This window comes from Phycodurus eques, chromosome 20, assembly GCF_024500275.1.
Source record: "Phycodurus eques isolate BA_2022a chromosome 20, UOR_Pequ_1.1, whole genome shotgun sequence".
In the NCBI taxonomy this organism is placed as follows: domain Eukaryota; kingdom Metazoa; phylum Chordata; class Actinopteri; order Syngnathiformes; family Syngnathidae; genus Phycodurus; species Phycodurus eques.
The window spans coordinates 13,912,992-13,937,915 of NC_084544.1; the positions used below are offsets into that span (position 1 = coordinate 13,912,992).

General features: G+C 41.4%; 2 protein-coding genes across 3 annotated transcripts; both read left to right on the forward strand.

The window, feature by feature from the left end:
- Positions 1-941: 941 nt before the first annotated feature.
- On the forward strand, positions 942-11,846 carry scamp3 (secretory carrier membrane protein 3). The gene is made up of 9 exons (XM_061665186.1): positions 942-1,292; positions 1,555-1,635; positions 5,026-5,148; positions 5,265-5,385; positions 7,707-7,835; positions 9,145-9,304; positions 9,623-9,724; positions 9,859-9,976; positions 11,047-11,846. Exons 1-9 carry the CDS (start codon positions 1,239-1,241, stop codon positions 11,194-11,196), a joined length of 1,038 nt encoding a protein of 345 aa, XP_061521170.1. The 5' UTR covers positions 942-1,238; the 3' UTR covers positions 11,197-11,846.
- Positions 11,847-12,266: 420 nt separating this feature from the next.
- rnf115b (ring finger protein 115b) lies at positions 12,267-24,677 on the forward strand. 2 transcript variants are annotated; one of them, XR_009767291.1, is made up of 9 exons: positions 12,267-13,360; positions 16,777-16,835; positions 16,949-17,006; positions 17,094-17,293; positions 17,758-17,826; positions 17,962-18,040; positions 19,238-19,331; positions 21,563-22,658; positions 24,221-24,292. XR_009767291.1 is itself a non-coding variant. In XM_061665196.1 (9 exons), the coding sequence occupies exons 1-9, from the start codon at positions 13,280-13,282 to the stop codon at positions 24,344-24,346; spliced, it is 882 nt and encodes a 293-aa protein (XP_061521180.1). In that variant the 5' UTR covers positions 12,267-13,279; the 3' UTR covers positions 24,347-24,677. The 2 variants fall into 2 exon arrangements, 1 of the variants encoding a protein (XP_061521180.1); XM_061665196.1 differs by having other exon boundaries at positions 21,563-21,678; positions 24,221-24,677.
- The last annotated feature ends 247 nt before the right edge of the window (positions 24,678-24,924 follow it).

Below are 24,924 nucleotides of genomic sequence, written 5' to 3' on the forward strand. Positions count from 1 at the left end.
CAAATTTCTCTCGTCAGTGCTCTCTTCATTTTAACAAAGCGCGACATCCAAAGTTTGTCTTCCTGTTGGGAAATAAGGGGTGCAGACAAGTGCAACTGTAATCATTATTTATTTTGCTACAAACACCAATGACACTTTCCATTAAAAACATTTTATTTTCCATCTCCCATTCCTCCATCTCATCAGGTTTCCTCTCGTTTTCTTTCTACGTCAGCAAAAGGCTTCACAAATGGACCAATGAGCAAACACTGAGTGAACGTGGCGCTCATGGGAGTTGTAGTCTCGTACACTCGTAGTCCAGATGCCTTTTGAGAAAACTACAATTTCATATTTATATATGAAATTGAACCTGGCAAGGTGGCTAGTAGGATTGGCGGTGTTACCCGCCACTGCTAAAAGGCACCTGCATTTGGCGGGTGTAAACGTCAAGCCCTGCGTACAAGGATAACGTAACAAAATCACACATCCCAAAAAATGATTTAGAATGTATCTGTTATATTTGATATGGTCATCAAGAGGGAGGGTCAAGAGGGGGAAAAAAGCCGTTTCAGGGGCTGCTCAAGAGATATTTGATATTTTAAATAACATTTAGCATTTACCATTTGATCATATATACATATACATAACAAGTGCACGTTTCAGTAATTTGTGGATGGATTATTTGAAATTTCATGGAGGGGGCCTATACTTGAATCTATCGAAAGTCGCATATAACACTGGAATTCGTATATAATCGTTTCAATGCAGAAATTATGACGTGTACAATAGTCTCAATCATCATAAAACTTCCACCAGTGAATCTCGTTTATCGCGGTTTCGAGCAAATGGCAGATCCGAAGAGACCCGACCGCGCCCCTTCGAGCTGTCTCGTTTTTGTTGTTGTTGTTGTTTTTTTTTTTTTTTTTTTTTTCTCGCCGCATGTGGTCATTGGTCACATGACCATGACTTTGGCTCATTACTTCCTGTATGACGTTCTGCTCTCCTGCCGGGAAAACTAACGGATACATTCGGCTAACCGAAAGAAGAAAATACACCGACAGCTTCTTACCTGTGTGTGTGTGTGTGTGTGTGTGTGTGTGGGGGGGGGTGGTTACGTTCAACCGTCGTTCAAATTGCAATGTGAATGAATGGCTAGCTAGCCGCATGGCCTGTTTGTTTCGTTTCAAAGACGCTGACTCCATTTACCGTACCGACACTGACGCTGACACTTTGACGTGAGGTCTTATTTAGTTGCCATTATGTCAAAATACACCAGCTTTCCCGAGCCACTGGACGACCAGAACCCTTTCCAGGTGAGTGACGTGTGACAAAAAAGAAAAAAGAAAAAATGCTCCAATGAGCCCATATACTAAAAAAGCCGACACTCGAGTGGGTGGCAAGTCATAGCTAGCGTGTTGTCGCTCATCATGTGACACCACGAGTTTTCTTTGCTGAACTGTTTTGCCCCACTTGTAGCTTCCTTTCGTGATAAACATACTAAGACAGCACAGTACAGCGGTTCGGTTATTGTTCTTGTTCTAAGTAATCACTTTATTATTATTTTTTTGTACTCAGGACCCAGCAGTTACTCAACACAGCAGCAACACGGGCTACGCCACACTGGACCTGTACAACCCATTTGAGGGCACAGTTGAGGTACGGCATTTAGGGTTAGATGAATATGTGGCTACAAACTGATTAAAGGGAGCCATCGTATTAGGCTTTACTATTTATTCTGCTTGGGGAAAAGATTAGTTCCCCTTCAAAAGACTACGTGTTTTTTTTTGGGGGGGTGGGGGTGGGGGGTAGAACCCCCTTTATCCAGATCCTTACCAACAATTGATGGCTTCTTGCTTAGGCCATGCACCAGCCCTCTACAGAGTTTTAGGGAAATTGTTTCTGTTTCTATTTGTGTGTGTGTTTTTTTTTTTGTGTGTGTGAAATGTTGCTAACTATATCCGTGCTACTTTTTTTTGTTTTACTGGACTATGCCAAAATGACACTGTGGAAAAAAAGGTAATTCACTTAACAGGGAAATGACAGACCTAAGGTGTTTACACAGTTCAGTACAGTACCGTAAGTACTACTGTACATAAAGTACAAGCACCAGCCGCCACATTTGGTACACCTGCATAATCGAACTGCACTGCATCATGCTTGATGGATGTTTCTTATATTTCCTCCCTTTCATATGAATTAAGGTAAATACAAATACAGCACATTAGAAAACACTATTAGAATAGTGTATTCGTTACACTGCAACACAGTAATTGAATTGTAAAGTAAATTCATATTGCTTTGATAGTGTCAATCAACATAATAATTATCTTCTGTGTCAAGGCAGAGTTATTGATTCAGCTCTTGTAATAGATCCAATTAGATTGTGCAGGTAGGTTAACCTAATGTGGTCGCAGTGAGTATATGTGAATCTTATCTTTTACATAAGCAATGTGGATTATTAACATTGTTAACGCACCATGATTTGATAATTACTCTGGCTATAGTTATTAACGTACCTTTCTCACTGTGACTGGAAGCAGTAGGTACGTTATTGTTTTATTAGACTGGCTGTGTATTAAGCTTTATCCCCATTCCCAAGACCTCCCAATTTTTTGGACCTTTCCTGTTATGTACTTGTACCAGCAGAAAGTCATTAGACCAGTGCATTGTTTTTTTTCTTCTGAAAATGATGCATATTACGACTATCCTATACTTTTGCTTTCCTTTTTAAGATTGTTGCTAAGAAACAATTTGGGTCTGTGCTTGCCTCCCGTCAGCTGTTGGAATGAGCAAGCACTGGATCAGAAAGCAAACGGGCAGGCATTTATTGCAGAGGTTTATAACTGATCTGCTGGCATTATGAAAACATTCACCTCTGTGTTTTCGTTTGATACATTTAAAAATGAAAGATTTTTTTTCAGAGACAATTAACGTCTTTCCATATACAACATGACAATAATTAAAATTTGAAACTGTAATACAATCCCCCCCCCCCCCCCCTTTTTTTTTTTTTTACACCATGGTTTATCGGTAAACTTTCATCCCTAGTGCACTGAGATTACTATGATCGTGGTTAGTATTGAGAATGAGGATGGATATCATGATACATACAATGCACCAGAAAGTAGTCACACCCCTTCACCTTTAAAGGTTCAAGTTTCAAGGTGCTTTTATTGTCAATTCTTCTATATGCGTAACACATACAGAGGATTGAAATTACGGTACTCAAAGGCCACAAAAGAGAGTACAAATAATAACATCAATATAAAACATTGCCACATTTTGCTATGTTTCTCGACTTATTCTAAAGCTGATTTGAGTATAGTTTTCTATCTACATAAAATATCCCATAATGACAACGTAAAAACATATTTTCAGACAGCTGTGCAAATGTATTGAAAATGTAAACATTTAAACATAATAGTAGATATGTATTCACGTCCTTTGCTTAATATTTTGTTGAAGCACCTTTGGCAGCAATCACAGCCTCAAGTCTTCTTGGGTATTTCTCTATGAGCTTGGCACACCGGTTTTGGGGCATTTTCTCCCATTCTTCTCTGCAGATCCTCTCAAGGTCAGTCAGGTTGGAAGGGCAGCGTCGGTGGACAGCCATTTTTAGGTCTTTCCAGAGCTGTTCGATTAGATTCAAGTCCGGGCTCTGGCTGGGCCACTCGAGGACATTCACAGGCTGCTCCTGAAGCCACTCCTTTATCTTGGCTGTGTGCTTTGGGCCATTGTTGTGTTGGAAAGTGAATCAACGCCCTCGTCTGTGTTTCAGAGCACTCTGGAGCAAGTTCTCTTGAAGAATTTCTCTATATTTGGCAGCTGTCATCTTACCCTCTCTGCAGACTAGTCGCCCAGTTCCTGAAGCAGGAAAACAGCCCCACAGCACCACCATGCGTCACAGTAGGGATTATGTTAGCCGGGTGATGGGCAGTACTGCTTCTTCTCCAGATTTGACGCTTGCAATTCAGGCAAAAATGTTCTGTTATGTCCATCAGCCCTGACAATTCTGTTTCTGCAGGTCTGAGAATCCTTAAGGTGCCTTTTGGCAAACTCCAAGCGGGCTGCCGTGTGCCTTTTTGAGAAGTGGCTTCCGTCTGGCCGCTCTACCATAAAGGCCTGATTGGTGGTGTGTGTTAGCAATGGTAGAAGACCTGGAAGATTTCTCTTAGTTCTGCAAGGGAACACTGGAGCTGCGCCTTAGTGACCATAGGGTTCTTGTTCACCTCTCTGATCAAAGACCTTCTTCCCCGGTGACTCAGCTTGATGGGACGGCCAGATCAAGGAAGGGTCCTGGTGCTTCCGTACGTCTCCCATTTCTGAAAAATCGAGACCACAGTGCTTTTCGGGACCTTCGTTGCTGCTGAAATTCTTTTGTATCCATCCCCAGATTTGTGCCTTGACACAATCCGGTCTCGGAGGTCTGCAGACAACTCCTTAGACTTCAGTGCTTGGTTTCTGCTCTGATATGCACTGCCAACTATGAGACCTTCTATAGACAGGTGTGTGCCATTCCAAATGATGTCCAATCAACTGAATTTACCACAGGTGGACTCCACTCAAGTTGTAGAAGCATCTCAAGGATGATCAGTGAAAATCAGATGCACCTGAGCTTAAATTTGAGTGTCATAGCAAAGGGTGTGAATACTTATGTACCTATTATGTTTGAATGTTTACATTTTTTTTCAATGAATTTACACAAATGCCTGAAAATGTTTTTCTTTGTCGTTAAGGGATATTGTACATACAGTTTCAGCTGTTTGTATACAGTATATAGACGTTTTTGCACAAGTTGCTTGAATGTGTACATTCAAAATTCTTCATTGTAAAAGCACAGGTGTATCTTTATTGTTGGCGAATAAGAGTTTTGTTTCTGAAGTTCAACCCTGCAGTACGTCACTTCCCATGTTTTCAAGGCATCCTCCATATACACTTCCTTATTACCAGATTTAATTAAACCCTTTTGAAGGTCAGCGCTCCACCAAACCTGTGCGCCATTCGAATAAGAAGTATGACTAAATTCTTTACCCTTTTGTATTTTAGCCTCCACCGCCATATGAAGCCACCTCTCCCTCTGCTCCATCTGTGCCTGCACAGACCCCACCCAGCCGGACAACACCCACTGAGCCTCGTAACTATGGCTCCTATAACACCCACAACTCCCAGGTAGGACTGACATACTCCCCTCTTGTGGGTTCCACAGAAACAACATATGAAATAATTTCTTTTTATGCTTTTATGATATATATATATATATATATTTATTTCTTTTTCTCGTTCAGACTGCAGTAAATGCCACCACAACAGAGCTGATGAAAAAGCAAGAAGAGCTTGAGAGGAAAGCGCAGGAGCTGGAAAGGAGAGAGCGGGAACTGCAGTCTCATAGCTTGGGTCCTGGAGCCTGTAAGACAGGGAGAGGTTCAAGGAAAAATTCACAGATCTAATAATGAATAAGGTTTTATTCATTATTAATGTTTTAGGGATACACTGGGTGGAAAAAAAAGTATGTCAAGTCTTTGGAGTAGCTTACATTTCTACATAAATTGGTCATAATATATAATCTGGTCTTCTAAATCACAAGAATAAACACAGTCTACTTAAACTAATACCACTCAAACAATTGTTTTCATAATTTTATTGAAAATAACGTAAACATTTAAAGGACAGGGAGGAAAAGCAGTACCGAACCCCCTGATACGGGCTGTTCGCTCCCCGTACGACCGGAGTCAGAGTTTGGTCCGCATATCCGGCAGTAAGTCGGACTTGTTTCCGGTGAGGGTTGGACTTCGCCAAAGCTGCCCTTTGTCACCGATTCTGTTCATAACTTTTATGGACAGAATTTCTATGCGCAGCCGAGGCGTAGAGGGGGTCCGGTTTGGTGGCCTGAGTATTGCATCTCTGCTTTTTGCAGATGATGCGGTTCTGTTGGCTTCATCAACCCGTGACCTCCAACTCTCATTGGAGCAGTTCGCAGCCGAGTGTGAAGCGGCTGGGATGAGAATCTGCACCTCCAAATCTGAGACCATGGTCCTCAGTCGGAAAAGGGTGGCATGCCCTCTCCAGGTCGGGGATGAGATCCTGCCCCAAACGGAGGAGTTCAAGTATCTTGGGGTCTTGTTCACGAGTGAGGGAAGACTGGAACGGGAGATCGACAGGCGGATCGGTGCAGCGTCTGCAGTGATGCGGACTTTGTATCGATCTGTTGTGGTAAAGAAGGAGCTAAGCCGAAAGGCGAAGCTCTCGATTTACCGGTCGATCTACGTTCCTACCCTCACCTATGGTCACGAGCTGTGGGTCGTGACCGAAAGAACGAGATCCCGGATACAAGCGGACGAAATGAGTTTACTCCGCAGGCTGTCCGGGCTCTCCCTTAGAGATAGGGTGAGAAGCTCGGTCATCCGGGAGGATCTCAGAGTAGAGCCGCTGCTCCTCCGCATTGAGAGGAGCCAGATGAGGTGGCTGGGGCATCTGATTCGGATGCCTCCCGGACGCCACCCCGGTGAGGTTTTCCGGGCAGGTCCCACCGGGAGGAGACCCCGGGGACGACCCGGGACATGCTGGAGAGACTACATCCTTCGGCTGGCCTGGGAATGCCTTGGGATCCCCCCGGAAGAGATGGATGAAGTGGCTGGGGAAAGGGAAGTCTGGGCGTCTCTGCTGAAGCTACTGCCCCCGCGACCCGACCTTGGATAAGCGGTAGAAGATGGATGGATGGATGGATGGATGGGAGGAAAAGCAAATGTACCTTGAGGCTACGGATTCTCCACAAGCTAATCAGAGTCAGGTGTGAGCCAACCTGGAGTCCTATCGATGAGAAAAGATTGGGGATGTGGCTGAAAGCTGCTCTGGCCATGAGAAAACACACCAGTTCAGAATTGTCTCTTGTAGAGAAGGATTGCCTGATGTGTACCATGCCTATTATAGTATGGGTGTGCCTTGCAGAATTTGAGGGCATCTATCCAACTGTTAAAGCTTAAAAGACGATAGGTGTTGCACCAGGAAAATTATCCAAAACAGAAGGAGAAAATACAGGTTCTGGAGTGGCCCATTCGAAGTCCTGACCTCAATCTCGATTCGATCTGTGGGATGACCTCGAGAGCTTTTCACACCAGACATCCCAGTAATCTTGCCGAACTGCATCCGTTTTGTAAAAAGGATTGATCCAAAATGAATCTCGATTATTGTCCACGTCTGATCTGCAACTGCGGGAAACGTTTGGTTGAGGTTACTGCTGCCGAAAGAGGTTCAACTCGTTATGAAATCCAAGGGATCGCTTACTTTTTCCTTCCTGTCCTGTGAATAGTTATGTTTTGCTGGATACAAATACGAAAACATGTAATTGTGTGCTATTAGTTTAGCAGACTTGTTTATTCTTTTGATTTAGATGAGGATCAGACTACATTTAATGATTTACTTATGCAGAAATGTACGAAATTCCAAAGGGTTCACATACTTTTTCCTTCCACTGTATCATCCAGTAACAAGATAAGATAGAGATAATGTGCCCGCTTCCAAATGTTAATAGTCATATACTGTATAGTCTCTACTTTTGTCTGCCCGTCTCTGAACATGGACTCGAGAAATGTATCTTATGGCTCTCAAGTGATGCCTAGTTACAAAACCTTACAAAATTACAAAACCTGCCATCTCTAAATTATATTCCCTTCTCCCAAGGACACTTTCATTTGGAAAATAACTGGTTCCATTTTTGTGCTCCGCTTCAGCCCGTCAGAATAACTGGCCTCCCCTGCCTTCATTCTGTCCCGTTGGTCCATGCTTCTACCAGGACATCAATGTGGAGATTAGCCAGCGCTTCCAGCGTACCGTCACCATCATGTACTACTTTTGGTTGTGTGAGTTTCTCATATTTTTTACTACAATTGCAACTGCACTTATTAACTTGTTAACAATCAGTGAGGGGATGTTTTCTAACTCAAGTATGCAGGCGAGTCCAGAGCACAAGTCACTTTTAGCGCTTATCCTGTTCAGTTTCACGGGTGAGTTGTAGCCTGTCCGAGCTGACTTACGGTGGGAGGCAGGGTAAACAATGCGCTGGTCATCAGTTAATCACGGCATAAAGGGGGCAGTCACACATTCACAATTTCACACCTTTGGGGAATTATAGTCTTCAGTTAACCTGCATGCATGCATTTGGAATGTGCTAAGAAGATGGCGAAACCCCACCCAAAACACATGGACAACATGCAAACTCCTCACAGAGGGATTTTCGGATTTGTTCAGATGTCAAAACAAATAGTCTCAGAGGAAATACAGCGGTAGATTGACTTACGAGTTTCATTCGTTCAGTGACTGCGCTCGTAACTCAGTTTACTTGTAAGTCAAATCATTCTTTTGCAAATGAATTGAAATGCCATTTACCTGTTCCAGCCTCCACAAAAACATATTTTTTTTGGTTATGGGTTTTAAATACAGTTAAATAGCACATTATTGTTAAATATAAAAACATGATAAATCGTAATCAAAGCCAATGCAAAGAAAATAAAATGGTTTTGTAAAGCTGAATTAAGATAAGCTATTTAAGCTGCAAGTCACAAAATTGGTACGAGTGATTTGACGGGTCAGTGGGGTTTCCGACTTTGAGCGTCTCCTCCATGCTCCCTCGAGTGTTTTTATTTTGCATTTGTGTGTTTGCCCCGTTCAGTAAACGGTATTGGTGACTGTCGGTTCGCCCACTTTACTCGCGCATCAGACTATCTTGCGCTCGCTCATGTTTCAAATTTTGGCTCGCAACGTAAGGCAAAAAATTAACTCAGCGATGGCTCTTCCACTGGAATGGAATGAACCCGTTCCGTGGTGAAACTGTTGGAATGAACACTAATGTATTAACTGTCCAGAAAATGTTTTACGTGAAATGTCTCACGCATCTCAAGTTTTAACATAATAACTGTTAAATGTGAAAAAAGAAGGGAACCTATCAAGCAATGTACAAAATTAAACATTCTACCTTTTGGTACCACTTATTGTGGCAGCTAGCCGGTGATGTCTTTTGCATAGATATTGCTCAAAATGTATGATGCTATTGCAAATAATTTTGCTGCGACAGTACTTTAAAAAAACAAAAACAAATGTTTCAACAATTTTACCAATCTTACTCACCCTTTTTTGTGCTGTCTTTTCTTTGTTGTTGTTGTCAATGTGCAGTCGGCACTGGAACTCTGCTCTTCAACCTGATCTCCTCGCTGGCCATGTTCTGCATCGACACATCCGTTGGTGTTGGTCTGGGTCTTGCCATCCTCTGGGCGCTTCTCTTCACACCATGCTCCTTCGTCTGCTGGTATCGGCCTGCGTACAAAGCCTTCAGGTGCAACCTCCATGTTAAGGGAAACGGTTCTCATTTGGGTAATGGATTACAATGATGTTTAATTACCTTCATCTGCCCTTTTAAATGTCTTGAACTGATGTCTTGAATAATTTAAAAACTTTATTTTTTTTTTTTAGCTGAGACAGATCTTTTATAACTTCATTGTCACTCAAAACATGGAACTGTTAAGCATTTGGGTTTATTTGCACCATAAAAATCACATACAAGCAAGCGATTTAGTTTCTTTACATTCTTGCAATAGTAAACTATAACTATCTTTGTTGCTTTTTCAACAATTCTGTTCTGTCTTCCCTTTAGGAGTGACAGCTCCTTCAACTTCTTCGTCTTCTTCTTTGTTTTCTTTGCTCAAGTGGTTGTTTACGTCATCATGACAATTGGCATCCCTGGATGGGGTTTCAGGTAATGACTCTGAGCACTATGGTTAGTGTATATCCTTAATTAAAAAAAAAAAAAAAAGTACATTTATTTGTTCATTCCTCGTGTCTTTTTTACTTTATCACTACGTCTTCTTTCTTCTTGTCGTTCTCTCCCAGTGGATGGATCGTGAGCTTGACTGCTCTCAAACGAAGTGTCGCTGTCGGTGTAATCACCATGATGAACGCCATCCTTTTTACTGCCCAGGCTGCAATTGGGGTGTTCATGCTGAAGAAGGTAACCATTGAAGAACATTCAGCATATGTTTTTGCACCTAATGGAATATCACAGAAACTGGTGTAACTGAAGTTTTACCCCGGGGCAAAAGTTAGTCTTAAATGTCTCTGGGATTTATTGAATCCATGAAAAGATAAACTCACCCATTATTCTCATTGTTGTTATTATTATTATTACAAAAATATGCATGTTGGGTTCATTGAAGACTCCCAATTCTCCATAAATGTGAATGCGAGTGTGAATAGTTTTTATATTTGCTCTGCCATTGGCTGGCGACCAGTCCAGGATGTGCCCTGCTTCTGGCCCAAAGTCAGCTGGAATAGGCTGCAGCTCATCAGCAACCCTCATGTGACTTAAGTCGAATAGAAAATGGACGAGAGAGAACCTTTATTAGGTTTTCATTCCATGTCTCGAATAATCTATGAAGCTGAGCGCTTTTCAAACATTTTGCGCAATAATTTTGGGACCCATAAAAGACCTCCACAACCTTTATGAGGTTTGATGAAGAAATTGTTCATGCCATTCATACATTTTATTAGTGCAGAAAGTGTTTTACATTCACCTGTATAGCTGGTATCCTAGATAGATGGGGGTGAATTGCAAAGCTTTTTTTTTTTTTTTTTTTTTTTTTTTAAATATCTCAACATAATAATTGATTACATATGACATTTAGACATTTTAGTACAGATTTTAGCAAGAGTCATGGAAGTTGGCGCACATGATTTGCTTTTGCGGACCACATAAAATGATGTGGTGGGCTGGATCTGGCCCCCGTGCCATGAGTTTGACACGCTATGTAGAGTGCTATTTTCCTTGTTAAAAACATTTTTCTTATGTTTTTTTTTTTTTTTTGGGGGGGATGGAACTAATTAATGGCATTGTCATTCATTTCAATAGGGAAAGATTATTTGAGATATGCGTGATTTGAGCATGAAACTCACTTTAATGCAATGTTGAGACGCTATTTGGACTGTGCATGGTACTTAATTTAGAATAAGAAATAAATAAAGAACAAAGTTACTGCTGTCCAAGAAAATGTAGCCAATAACGCATCGTCTTTCCCTGTGCAGGTCCATGGTCTTTACAGGCAGACCGATGCCAGTTTTCAAAAGGCCCAGGCCGAGTTCGCCACTGGAGTCATGGCTAATCAGGCCGTCCGCCAAGCTACTGCCAACGCTGCTGCCAATGCTGCTCAAGGGGCCTTCACGTCACCCCGCTGATTAAGAGGGACTCGGTAGTTTGGGGTGGGTAAGTTTGAGTGAAGGCCTTCAGTCTGATAAAGGATCAGGCGGATATTGATTTTCCCACCGGTGATTAGATTTCAATGGGTGACGTACATGAGTTTCTGTAATTACCCAGAGGAAACTAAACAAGTGCATGAGACCATGGGGGTTGCATAATGTGTATAAATGGTTATTTGAAGTGTTTAATACCAAGTCAACATTTCTAAGTGTTGATTCATACAGCTGGCGTTACATTCATTGGCTCTGTGAAGGTTTGAGTGAATACAGGGCAAAGGCTTTGAGAAACAAGAGTGCCAAATTTACAATGTGGGAGCCGCACGAGCCTCGATCGCTTCCATTTTTAATGACGTTGATGCGGTTGCAACCATCGAATTAAGGCCATTTGTTTATGAGCTCATGCTAAAATGTCTCCATTTAAACACCTAAAGCCTAATTTTTCAATTTGTACCAAAATGCTTTTGTTGTATAAAACTAACAATTCCAAACAAGAATGCCTAGTTACGTTGTTGCCCAAAATTCTCACACACTGTAAGAAATGCATATATGTTGTTTGACGTATCGTTATGTTGGTGCATCTTGTTGTTATGACTCGTCTTTGTTTTAATGCAAATATATTGACATGCATACCTTTGAGTCTACCGCAGTCATTGATTTAGTTATTGTTAGTGATGAATAACAATGTAATGGATTCAATCAAAAGCTGCAGCCTATCCCAGCTAACTTTGGGTGAGAAAGCGGGGTACACCCTGGACGGGTCGCCAGGCAATCGCAGGGCACATATCGACATATTCACCCTCCCATTCAAACCTACAGAACATTTTCAGAGTGCACCAAAGCAGTGCTTGTGCTTGAGGGGCTACATTTGATTTTTAAAATGGACAGATGGATCTGGTCATGTGTGTATAAAAAAAAAAAAAAAAAAAAGTCAAAATATATCAAATACTATCTATAGTATAAAAATAGAATATTACATTCTCATTTTTAAAAATGTATTATTTGAAATAACTTGGTGACGATTTACACAGTTAATAGGATTGCTACATAATGTATACTGTATGTAACATTATAAATTTTTAAAATATATTTTTCAAGATGAGGCAATTGACCAATTACTTAACAAGATGAATGAATACAATGGATTGGAAAATAATGCAGCAAAAGCAATCTAATCTGGGGGGGGAAATATTGGACATTTGATGATGTACATGTTTTGTGGGCAGGATTAAAGAAAGGAGCGGCGTCCAAAAACATGCATGTTAGTTTTCAAATAACCTAACGTGCATGTTTTGGGATTGTGGGGGCAAACTGGGTCACCTGGAGAACATGCACGCAAGCACCACACAGGAGAGGCTGAGCCGAGATTCGAACCCAGCACCTCTGGACTGTATGGCAGATGTGCCGACAACCACGCTACGGGTACTATGTTGTGCTCTTTTTGGCGACACCTGCCGCACTTGAGACGCATTGCTTACACGAGCTGTCCATTTATTGCTGCTTTGTTATCTCTTATGTTTGTTTTGTTGAACCTTCATTTATCCAGGTCAGGCAATTGTTGTTGTTTTTCCACAATGCCAACCTGGCTGCAGGTAGAAGAGGAAAGCAAGGCAATTCAATAAATGAACACATGTACAACAAGCTGCACAAATCAAAACATAAATAACACAACATAAAACGATCATAAATAACCAGCCAAAATCTTTCTCTCCAATTAAAATACACCATATGCTCCCTTCACATTTCCACTTGCCCGTTGTTCAAGGAGCAAGATTGATGCCTCCAGTACGAGGAAGATGTCGCAATGAGGGCGTGCATGACGTCACGCACGCGCTCGCGCTACAGTTGAGTTTGAAACAACGCGCACTTGCAGAACATGTATGCAGACAGACAAATGAGCGTTTTTGTTTGCGCGTGTCCAGCTGTGACACAGGACGGTAGACGTCGTGTCATCACGTGGAAAGGACCGCGTCACGCGCTACGTGACGCGAACGGTCTCGTTGCTGTGTTTGCCGCGCTGACTTATAAGGACATATAAGGACATCCTGTGCGCCTCGACGGGAACATGGCGGAGGCCGCCGCGGCTACACTTCAGCACCGCTTCTTCTGTCACTGCTGCAAGCGTGAAACGCAACCCTTACTCCCGGCAAGTTATTTGGAGTTGATAAGACCTTATGACATGCATTTCTTTTCTTTTTTTTCCTTTTTAGATACACTTCCATGCGCCTCATGCTTTGCGATTGACGTTAAAGTTGGCTGATCTAAATGTAACACTAGCAGCCTATATACTTTCTTCAGTTAAGAGCATTTCTAAATGTACAATTGTTGTACTTGGGTGAACGTGTTTGGTGCTTGCCTTTATGCACGAGACATGTCAACATCTTTGGTGATACACTTGCATGGCCATATTTAGAAGGCTCCTCCGGTGTCCAGTTGTCGCTACTTGCATCATGTTGTAAGCCAGACACGGGGTGAAGAGGGGGGGGGGGGGGGGGGGGGCTGGGGGGCTGGGCATTGTGAGTCACGCATTTCCCCAACAGACGCTCACTTCAAAACATATTTACAAACCATGACGATATGACCGCTTGAACAATGTCATGAGATCCGTATCGACAAATGTCTTTTTTTTTTTTTTTTTTTTTTTTTTAAAACATCATCATTTTCTGATTGGAGTGCTATGGTCAGAGAGGTATCGTTACACAAATGTGATTGTGGTCTGTAGTGGGTGGAAACGCACTGCAAGGCCGCAGTACGTAGACTAGGTTTAAACCTCTGCTTCCCTCACAGTCCTGAGGTCTGATGTTCGAATCTCGGCCTTCCTGTGCGGACGTTCCTCCCCAGGCTTGCGTGGGTTTTCTCCGGGGTACTGCAGCTTCCGCCCGCATTCCGAAAACATTCATGTTGGGTTTGCTGAAAACTGTCATTTGAATTGCACATTAAACGAGAAATGAGGACTGTAATGATGGACCATGCAAATATGTCCCATGGGAGGTGTGAGCAGCATAGGGATGGATGACATCAGCACTTTTGGATGCTTAATCGAGTGTTACGATCTCCCGGTATTGCCATGACGTCGTTGCTTGCTCAATAATCCCATTTTTGATCTCCCTGTAGACAATAATGTTAGTGACAAGTGGGTTGAGAAAAGTAATAACTTGCTTATGCCGAACAAGCAAGATGCAGTGTGAATGTGAGTATGAAAAGGTGTGTCTCTGTGTCAAAAATATTCCCAGATGTCTTAATTAGGGCCTAACCGATACAGAGAGGAATTTTCAACATGCAAACGCTGAATCTCACCCAAAACTTTCTCTTGGATGCCCTTCTGGTTGTTCTATCCGGTGGATTTAAGAAGGTATGAAAAGATATTCTCCATCTCCACTTGTTGCTGATGGGATGTAAGAGCAGCAGGAGATTTTGCGGTAAAAGAAATCTCCTGCTCGTCACCACGGGTGTTGTAAGCGTTGATTGTGTTTGCGCGCGGCCACGCCAGACCTGGCACAACAACGTCTTCGTCTCAGGGAAAAAAGAAAAAAAAAAATGCATATTTGATCGACCTGAGTGAGGAGAAGCGGATGGATGGATGATTGTAATGGAGTCAGAGTTCCCTCCAGTGCAATGACATCATTCTGCAGGGCACTTAACAGCATTTACTGTTTCATTAGAAATGAACACTATATTGGTGTTTCATCGGCAAAACCATGTCCGATTAGCCACGGCATTTCAATCGGATTCACTTTGACAACGCCATGCCGAAACTTTGTATTATTATTTTTCTTTTTTTTTTTTTCTTTCCCCAAGTCATTCAGAAGTTGACTTGCTGGTGTGTTTTGGATCATTGCCCTGCTGCAGAACCCAAGTGCGCTTCAGTTTGAGGTCCTAAACTGACGACCGAACATTCTCCTTTGTGATTTTATGGTAAACAGCAAAATGAATGGTTCCATCAATGACAGCAAGTTGTCCAGGTCCTGGAGGAGAAAGCAACCCCAGATCATCACACTACCACCACCATTTTTGACTGTTGGTACGATGTTCTTTTTTTGAAATGCTGTCATACATATACGGCTGATATAACAAGACAGACTCTTTCCAAAATGTTCAACATTTATCTCGTCAGTCCATAGGATATTATCCAAACAATCTTGTGAATTATTCAGATGGGGTTTTTTTTTGTTTTTGTTTTTTTAATGCAAAAGTAAGACGGGCCTTTATGTTCTTTTTGGTCAGTAGTGGTTTTTACCCTTGAACTCTGCCATGGATGCCATTTTTGCCCAGTCTCTTCCTTATTGTTGAGTCATGAACACTAACTTTAGCTGAGGCAAGGGGGGCCTACAGTTCTTTTAGATGTTGTCCTGGATGAGTCGTCGCTCTGCTCTTGGGGTAATTGTTTTGTAGGCTGGCCACTCCTGGGAAGGTTCACCGCTGTTTCATGTTTTCTCCATTTGACGATAATGGCTCTCACTGTAGTTTGCTGGAATCCTAAAGCTTTAAAACTAGCTTTGTAGCCCTTTGCAGACTGATAGATGTCAATTACTTTATTTCTCATCTGTTCTTTGAATTTCTTTGGTTTGTGGCATTTTGATGCAGCTTTAAAAAAAAAAAAAAAAAAAAAAAAAATCTTTTGACTAACTTCATTTTGTCAGACAGGTTTTGCTTATGTGATTTCTTGACTGAGAAGGTCTGGAGGTAATCAGGCTCGGATGTGGTCATTGAAAATGAACTCCGCTTCCCCAAAAATGGGATTAGCCACAGTTAATTCAGTGATTTAACAAGGGGGGCATTCACTTTTGCACAAAGGTTCACGTAGCTTTGAATTGACTTTTTTCCCTGAATAAAAAAAACAAAACAAATCACCATTTAAAAACTGCATTTTATGTTTACATGGGTTATCTTTGTCTGATATTTACATTTGTTTGACTGTCGTAAACATTAAAGAGGGGAAACTATACAAAAAAAGAAAAATAATAATTTGAGAAGGGGGCACCGACTTTTCACCGCACTGTATGTTGTTGTTTATATTTATTAATTATTAATTCTCTTTGTTTTGTGTTAGGTTTGATGGTAAACTTCAACTGGGAGTGGCATTAAACAGCTTGAGGCTTTTTTATTGAATAATAGTTTACTATCTGCCAAACTGCTGCTTGTAGTGAAGTGAGTTGATTTAGGTTTACTGGACCCTTACAGCGCTTATAGCTTAAAGGATCCGAAAGACAACTACTTTTGTGGACAAAAATAAAATACAGAGTACACACCTACCAATTGAACAATGTATAATATAGCTCTTACTCTCACGTAGGATGATGCGATTCAGTTGTATGCCACTGTGAACTATGATCACAATGATGAACATATTGTGAAATGAATACTGGACCTCTCTGACTGTCAAAATTTTAAATGAGCTCTTTGTAAGCGGTCAAAATGTTGTGGCTTGCCCCTAATTAGAGAATTTGCACTTGAGTTGGGTATGCATTTTCTTCAGGAATTAATTAGTTGAATGATCAATGCTTGCAAGTGAAATATGTTTACATCGCTGTGGGGAATTTAGGATGTTCTTTTCTCTCCAAGGATTTTGTCTGCCCCAGGTGCAAGTCCGATTTTATTGAGGAGGTGGAAGATGACTCCAGGTACAGGACCATTTTGGGATTGAGCTCCTGTTTAAATTAAGAAAAATTTAAAAAGAAAAAGAAAAAAAAAAAAAGGTTCCACTACTGAACCTGATTTTTCCTATGATGTCCAGACTCCTGGAGAACAACACGCCAGACACCAGTGAAGACTCTAACTCGTTGTACTCAGAAGTAATCCGTTGCTAATTATATTTCAATATGACGACTCCTTTTTCCCCCAAAGTTTTGATTCACTGTTTCCTGTTGTATCCCTACAAGTTATGGCAGCTGTTGTTCATGGAGCGCTCTGCTCTGCTGTCGCACCCGCCGTCGTCGGAGTCAGAGCAGGAGGACAGCGAGAGGTTGCTTAGCGCTCAAAGTCGTCTTCCTTTAGTGCCAGCAGGCAATGCTGAGGTCAGCGAGCTACGGGTTCTGTCTCTGCCCGGAGAGGAGGGGTCACAGAGGCCTGAAGTGGAAGGGTATGTGAGATGGTACACAACATCATCAACTTAAGTGCACTAGAGCAGCAGTCCCCAAATTGTTTTGCATCACGGACCGGTTTCATGCAAAGACATATTTTGACTAGACTTGCAAAGAAACTAATAAAAACGAATAATTTAAACAACCACTTACCTCCACGCTGACTATGAAGCTGCGGCGTCCTGATGGCAACTTGAACAATAAGGATTAACATCCTTATTACAGCAACGGTTCAGCATTGCATGGCGTGATGGATGCTGGGAACCACGCAGCTTCGCGGTTGCTACAATTGAATCCAAGTATGCATTGATTATTTCAGCCACATGACAGTGAGGTAAAGGTAGAAAGACAATCACAACAAAATAAAAACTTTATTTGCCTTAGATCAGCTGCAAGGGTCATTTGATTTGTTCATTTGACAGGATGCAACGATCTTTACGGTCTGTTTTTTTGCTCCCTCAAGGATTGTGCAGCACTACTTGGCCAACCTGTTTACGACCAACGCAAACCCCGGCGCTTCACCAGCTGCATTGTAATCACCCCCCTTTTTAAAAAAAAAAAAAAAAAATCAAAATAATAGCTATTTTCACATCACATTATTTACTCCTGATTTCATCTCACTGAGGAGTGACCGCACTCTCCTCTTCACTTTCTGTTTCTCTGTCAGAACAAGCATGCTACAGCTGTACTCAAACCCTGCAGATTATGCATGGGGTCAGGGGGGTCTGGATACAGTCATCACAGAGGTCAGACTATACACTTTTTGTCTTTGTGGAATTGCAGTGCAATTCGTAATTCCCTCTACATTGATGCATTCGAATGGTAGACAAGTGTACACCTTTCCAGAAATGTAAGCAGCAGTGAGCAAACTGTTTACGACAGAGTTCTGTTCCTGTGGCGGCAATGTAACCTTTTCAAGGTCCATGAAGTTTAACATGTCTGGTTTAACGTGGACTGAATAATGGCGCACCATGAATCTTGGGATACGTGAGGCCGTGAAGGATAGTAGCATTGGATCCTGCAGTAAATAGGTAAAGGCCACATTTGTGCTCTGCATTTGAAGTGCTGCAACATGCCCCAAAATTTTAAAAAAAGACGCTACGTGAAATGGTTTTCGATTGGGCGATGACATCATAACATTGATCACTGCAGTTTGTATGGGGAATTTGCACCCCCTTGTGGAGTTGCCCTCTGGTGGGCCGTGGGAGTCTTGGGGAACGATGGGAAATGTAGGTGGCACGTCAAAGGGTGCCATTCAAGCTAGGACCCCCACTGGGTGTGTTGTTTGGGCGTAGACGTTTGTGCCATTGTCATCCATTGGCACATTAACTTACTGCACATTGGCAGATATATATATTTTTAATCCACATTGAGTAATTGAGGCGGCACGACTGGTTAGAGCATCTGCCTCACAGTTCTGAGGACCGGGGTTCAATCCCCGGCCCCGCCTGTGTGGAGTTTGCATGTTCTCCCCGTGCCTGCGTGTGGGTTTCCTCCCACATCCCCAAAACATGCGTGGTAGGTTAATTGAAGACTCTAAATTGCCCGTAGGTGTGGATGCGAGTGCGAATGGTTGTTGGTTTGTATGTGCCCTGCGATTGGCTGGCAACCAGTTCAGGGTGTACCCCGCCGCCTGCCCGATGACAGCTGGGAGAGGCTCCAGCACTCCCGCGACCCTGGTGAGGAGAAGCGGCTCAGAAAATGGATGGATGGATGGATTGAGTAGTTGAAACCTAATTCACATCTGAGGAGCTCTGATGCACCGCATTTTTTTTCATGCATAAAATGTCCTGACGGATTGTCCAAACTGGGCCACATGGGAGGAATACAAATCAATTTGGGTCTCTTGAACCATTACAATTAGTGCAAATCCAGCTAAAAGGCAAAGCTTGTTCTCTGACATCATCACATCACCATTGCAACCCAGTTTGTTGTCATCCCAGTTGTTAGGACAGTTGGAGAACACAGGTCCACCCCCTGCTGAAAAGAACATGATCTCATCCTTGCCGACAGTTTACATTTCTCAAGAGCAAACAGGTGGGAATCCCATTATGGCACTGGTATTTATCCACAACAAGTCATCTACTTCATAACAATCAACAAGAAATTATTCCTTTGAATCCTATGTTTTTGCTTCTGCTATACTCTCATTGAATTCATCTTTTTTTTTTTTTTTTTTAAACTTTCATCTTTTTAAGCCATCCTCACTTATCTTGCCACTCATTTGCAAAAAATAGAAAAAGAAAACAAAAATTGCTGTCAACTTCCTATCTCCACTGCCTTCTCCCTTTACATCATTCTTTGTTTCTACACCCACCCCCCGCTCCCCCTTTCCTTGGCCTTCCTATCTTCCCTCAATATAAATGTATAGAATGTGAATGATGTATCTTGCTTCTGCACTCTGTTGATAATAATAATAATAATCTATTCATAATATTATTCCAATAATAATTTATTTTCCACAGGGTACTTCTATACCCGTTGTTGTCAGTGTGGGAAATTATGACTGAAACCTTTTGCATAATTAATTATTATGCAATTATGCATCTGTGAGAGCTTGAAAACAAGATTCAGCAGCTTTTTCCAGTTCCACTACGTTTTTAAGTCAAGTTTATGTAAATATATCAGCAATGGTAAAAGTGCTCACACACTGTACTTAAGTATTAGTACAGATACGTATGTTAAAGGAATCTGGTAAAATAAGAATTAGTTCACCTCCTGAACTTTAGTCAAAGTAAAAAAGTACAGACTGAAATGTACTTAATATGAAAGAAAACAATGATTATTATAATATATATATTTTTTTTTTACATAGAACACTTGTTTTAATAACTTAGTGCAGCAAGAAAAAAAGAATGCGCAAAAAAAACTTTTATTGACCAGCCCATACTGATTAAATAAACAAAAATCATGTTGTGTCAGTTTTTTTAAAGGTCCCATGCCAACAAAATCCAGCAAATGTTTTAAGTTTGACATCTATGCGGTTTGTCGATTGACTGCAAAAGGTAACAAACGGCATAAGGGTTGCAAAATGGGTGATTTGGGTGAGCCTGCAGAATGTCGGCTTGTTACTGCCTATAGCCCCCTCTTTTTAGTTTCACCCACGGCCCTTTTCAGCTCACTTTCTCTATTTGTGGGCCAACAATCCAAAGCTTGATGGATTCTGCTTCGCAATCAGAGTGAGACCCTACATAGTAGGATCCAAATGCGACGTCGCTATGAACGCTTGGCCGCCACAAGACGTGTTATATCACCGAGGACCAATCAGAGCAAAGCTGTTTTCAATATTTAAATTCAGAATCACAGCAATCAGATAAGAGCAACGCTTATTTATATGAATCAATATCGAGTAGAATGAATTGAAACAGGGCATTCTGGGCATTTCCAACCCAAATTATCTACCAAACCTGATAGAGGGACATAAAAAATTCAGAAAAATCTATTTTAAAAAATAAATTTATGGCATGGGACCTTTAACCAAGCGCTAGCTCGCATTGGCTCAACCTTTATGGTAACAAAAAGTGTTTCCATAGCTTTGCTCAAATTATGAACTGAGTAACAAACAAAAAATGCAGATTTAGCTAACGATAACTGAAACAGACTAGATTGAGAATTTTTTTATTGCCAGAAGCTGTTAGTTTTTAGTCTGCCCCCCCCACTCCCCGGGTGCTATGGCTTCCTCCCACATTCCAAAAGCATGTTAGGTTAATTGAAGACTCAAAATTGTCAATGGGTGTGAATTAGAATTTTTGTGTATTTTTAAGTATGTGCCTTGCAATTGGCTGGATGTTGCCACAGCGCACATGCACGACGAGCTGTGCGAAAACCCAATAACATAACTATGGCCACGATGTCTAAAGAAGTGAATGACTTGATATGCTGCTGACTACTAGCCAAGCGGCATGGCCAGAGATGAAAAATGATAGTTGGAGGTATGGCGCTCCACTCCGATGTGACCTAGATAACAACAAATAAGTATTGTGCTCAGCGCACCATAAAAACTGTGACTTATTGACTGTAGAGAAAAAGCGGGTGACAATTCATAAAGTTTCGAGAAACATCTCTTTCATCGAGGAATGCAAGGCCTATTAAACCTTTAGTGACACTGTATTAACGGAACACCGCAACATAAAATGATCACGAAATTATTCGACGGCCTTCATTTGAATCTTTGTGACGAATCGTTCACAATGTTCTGACTGGTATCTTTTTGCTTGTTGTCTTGTTCTCATCAATATAAGCTCTTACTTCCTGTTCCTGTTTCACAGAGTGCAGATTGGAGTGTACAATTTGTAGGGAGGAGTATTCATTAGGGGAATCTGCCCGGAAGCTCCCCTGCCTCCATTACTTCCACAGTGAATGCATAGTGCCATGGCTGGAGCTGGTAAGGATGACCACTGACTTTGGGTCAATGGTCTCAAGGGTGTGAAGACCTGTTCTAGGTGCCATATACTGTACCGACCTGAATGGAAGACAAGTCAGAAAACATTTGGGTTTCCCTCTATATTGATGTAGTGGTGGGAGCTTAGTCTGTAAGGATTTGGCTTTGGAAAACATGGAAACAGGACACTTATTATTTGAGTGATGCCACTCTCTGCTTCATGTTGAGGCATCCTTCAGTGTGGATGTTATAACAAATTCTTGGATTGAATAGTTTGATTGGTAGATCAATCAATTTAGAAAACGTGGTTTACAAACAGTTGAAACCAGATGTTGTCAGTTACATACACTATATAAAAAGACATGGTTTTTCGTTTTTTTTTTAAATCAGACTATACTTTTCCTGTTTTAGGTCAATTAGGATTACCAAAATAATTTCTATTTGCTAAATGCCAGAATAATGAAAGAATTATTTTTCAAGGCTTTCTTACTGACCGGTACTTACTTTCTTCTTGCTAAGTCAGACATTTACATACAGTAAAAGTACTATGCCTTTTAAACAAATTGGAAGCCCAGATGATGATGATGATGATGATGATGTAATTTCTCTGGAAGCTTCTGATAGGTTTATTGACAACATTTGCGTTAGAGAGACACCTGTGGATGTATTTGAAGTAGGCACACCTGAAACACACTCCCCATGCCTGCCTGGGGTTTCTCCGGGCACTCCGGTTTCCTCCCACATCCCAAAAACATGCGTGGTAGGTTGATTGAAGACTCTAAATTGCCCATAGGTGTGAATGTGAGTGTGAATGGTTGTTTGTTTCTATGTGCCCTGTGATTGGCTGGCGGCCAGTTCAGGGTGTACTGTACTTCCTGCCCGAAGATAGCTGGGACAGGCTCCAGCACGCCAGTGACCCCAGTGAGGAGAAGCAGTACAGAAAATGGATGGATGGACTTACTTAATTGCCCATAGATGTGAACGTGAGTGTGAATAGTCACTCACATTCCAGAGTTCTAGCTCCAGAGTTTGTGCAAAGTACAAATGCCAATTCCAAAGATGTTAGGACATTGTGTAAAACGTCGATGAAAACAGTACAATGATTCGCAAATCCTTTTTAATCTATATTCAGTTGAATACACGACAAAAAAAAACCCAAGATATTTAATGTTCAATCTGATAAACTTTATTGTTTTTTTAGAAATATTTACTAATTTTTGAATTAGATTGCCTGCAGCACGTTCCCAAAAAAAACCTGGGACAGGGGCGTGTTTACCACTATGTTACGTCACCTTTCCTTTGAACAACACTCAATTATCGTTTGGGAGCAGAGGACACTAATCGTTGACGCTTTGTCGGTGGAATTCTGTCTCATCCTTGCTTGATGTACAACTCCATGTAGTCAACAGTCCGTGTCTCCGTTGTAAGTATTTTGCGCTTCATGACGGACCACACCCACCTTTGCAACGGGAGACTGTGAGACTCAGTCTTTTACTATGAAGCCACACGGTTGTAACACATGCAGAACGTTTCTTGCACTTGTATGTTGAGAAATGTTCCTCAACTGTTGGACTGTTTGCTCACGCAGTTGTTGACAAAGCGGTGAACCTCGCCCCATCCTTGCTTCTTCTGAACAACTGAGCCTTTTGGGGATACCTTTTTTATACCCAATCAATACCCAATGAGACTCACCTGTTTCCAATTCCGCCTGTGGAATGTTTCAAGCAGGTGTTTTTAAAAAAAAAAAAAAAAAAAATTATCATTCCTCACCTTTCCATCTTTTGTTGCCCATTTCCAAGCTTTTTTGGAATGTGTCTCAGACATCAAATTCAAAATGACTGAATAGTTAAAAAAATTAAAAAAAACATTTCAGTTTGAACATTAAATATCTTGTATTTGTAGTGTTCATGAAAAGGATTTGCAAACCATTGTATTCCGTTTTTATTTCCATTTTGCATCTCTACTAGATTGGAATTGGGGTCTGCAGAAGTACTGATTCAACTCTAGGGTACTTAAGTCAAATACTGAAGTGTACTTAAGTACAAAAGTAAAAAAATATTTTTATTCTCACTTATGTACAATATCCATTTTAATAACATGGCATAATGAAATGTAAAAACAATTCTCTGCACACAAGCTATTTCCCTTTCACTCGTTTATTGCTTAAATGCTTAATTAGCGAATGATAACTGAAAAAAAACCTTTAATAGTTTAATTCAAAAAAGGTTTCTCTTTATGTATGTCTTTTTTTTTTTTTAACAAGCCCATTTTCACAAAAGTAAGGAGTACAAAATACTGATGGTGGTTTTCAACTTTGGAGAGTAAAAGTAAAAAGTCAGAAAAGTGAATAAAAGAAAATGGAGATATCTGAAAAAGCTACTTACCTACCTGTACACTTCAAGTCAGGTTGGTCGGAAACATTGTGGTCATCTACTACCGTGCATTTGCAGTTCGAAATATTTATGAACTATCATTGACGCTAACCTCGTTATTGTAGTTGAGCGGCCTTCCCAAGCTCACACTGCTGATTGTTTCCCTCTTCCAGCATGATACCTGTCCAGTGTGCCGAAAAAGCCTCGACGGCGTCGACAATAGCCGCCTCCTGCACGCATCACACACTCCAGAGGGTCGCTCCATCAGGACAGAGCAACAGGGGAGGCAGGCCATCTGAGATGTGGCAACGTCGCTTATATGGCGACCATCATTGTCATTACTTGCAGCTTGAACTGTCACTTCACTTGCAGCATTTTAACCAAGGAGCCCTAATTTTTCTTCTCTGCACTAAATCACTCAGCAGTAAGCTAACAAGACCGCAAACGCTACCGCACTGTGGCTGATTCAGATGTCCCGAACTTGTCACCACCAAGCTGCCAGTTGACTGAATTCCCGGGGAATGACACTTTTACACGAAGACTGTTACAAAGACAGTGACTTAATTTTCTACACTTGATCTGAATCAGCGTCAGGCTCCTCTGTTTATAAAGCTGTTATTAAAGTGTATCACTGTGATCCTCACTCTCTTTATGACCTTTCCTTGTCCCTTGTCACACAAGCTCAGACATAAAAACAGACCTTTTGCAAGCTGTTCTTTCAAGGTTTCCAAATGCAACATGGTTTGGCTTACTTTATATACCTTGGGGACATCTTACATATTTGGACATGTTTTTTTTATCCCACCGCTTTCATGATTGTGTTTTTCTAATCCTCTCAGAATATAAATTGTAATTAAATAGTTGTGATTAGGGATTG

Excerpts from the sequence above, each read along its gene's own strand:
- scamp3 (XM_061665186.1), top strand. The coding sequence starts at position 1,239 with ATGTCAAAATACACCAGCTTTCCCGAGCCACTGGACGACCAGAACCCT. Across the intron at positions 9,305-9,622 it reads CCTGCGTACAAAGCCTTCAG|GAGTGACAGCTCCTTCAACT; the intron begins GTGCAACCTCCA and ends TCTTCCCTTTAG. Across the intron at positions 9,725-9,858 it reads ATCCCTGGATGGGGTTTCAG|TGGATGGATCGTGAGCTTGA; the intron begins GTAATGACTCTG and ends GTTCTCTCCCAG.
- rnf115b (XM_061665196.1), top strand. The coding sequence starts at position 13,280 with ATGGCGGAGGCCGCCGCGGCTACACTTCAGCACCGCTTCTTCTGTCAC. Across the intron at positions 17,294-17,757 it reads CAGAGGCCTGAAGTGGAAGG|GATTGTGCAGCACTACTTGG; the intron begins GTATGTGAGATG and ends TGCTCCCTCAAG. Across the intron at positions 17,827-17,961 it reads GGCGCTTCACCAGCTGCATT|AACAAGCATGCTACAGCTGT; the intron begins GTAATCACCCCC and ends TTTCTCTGTCAG.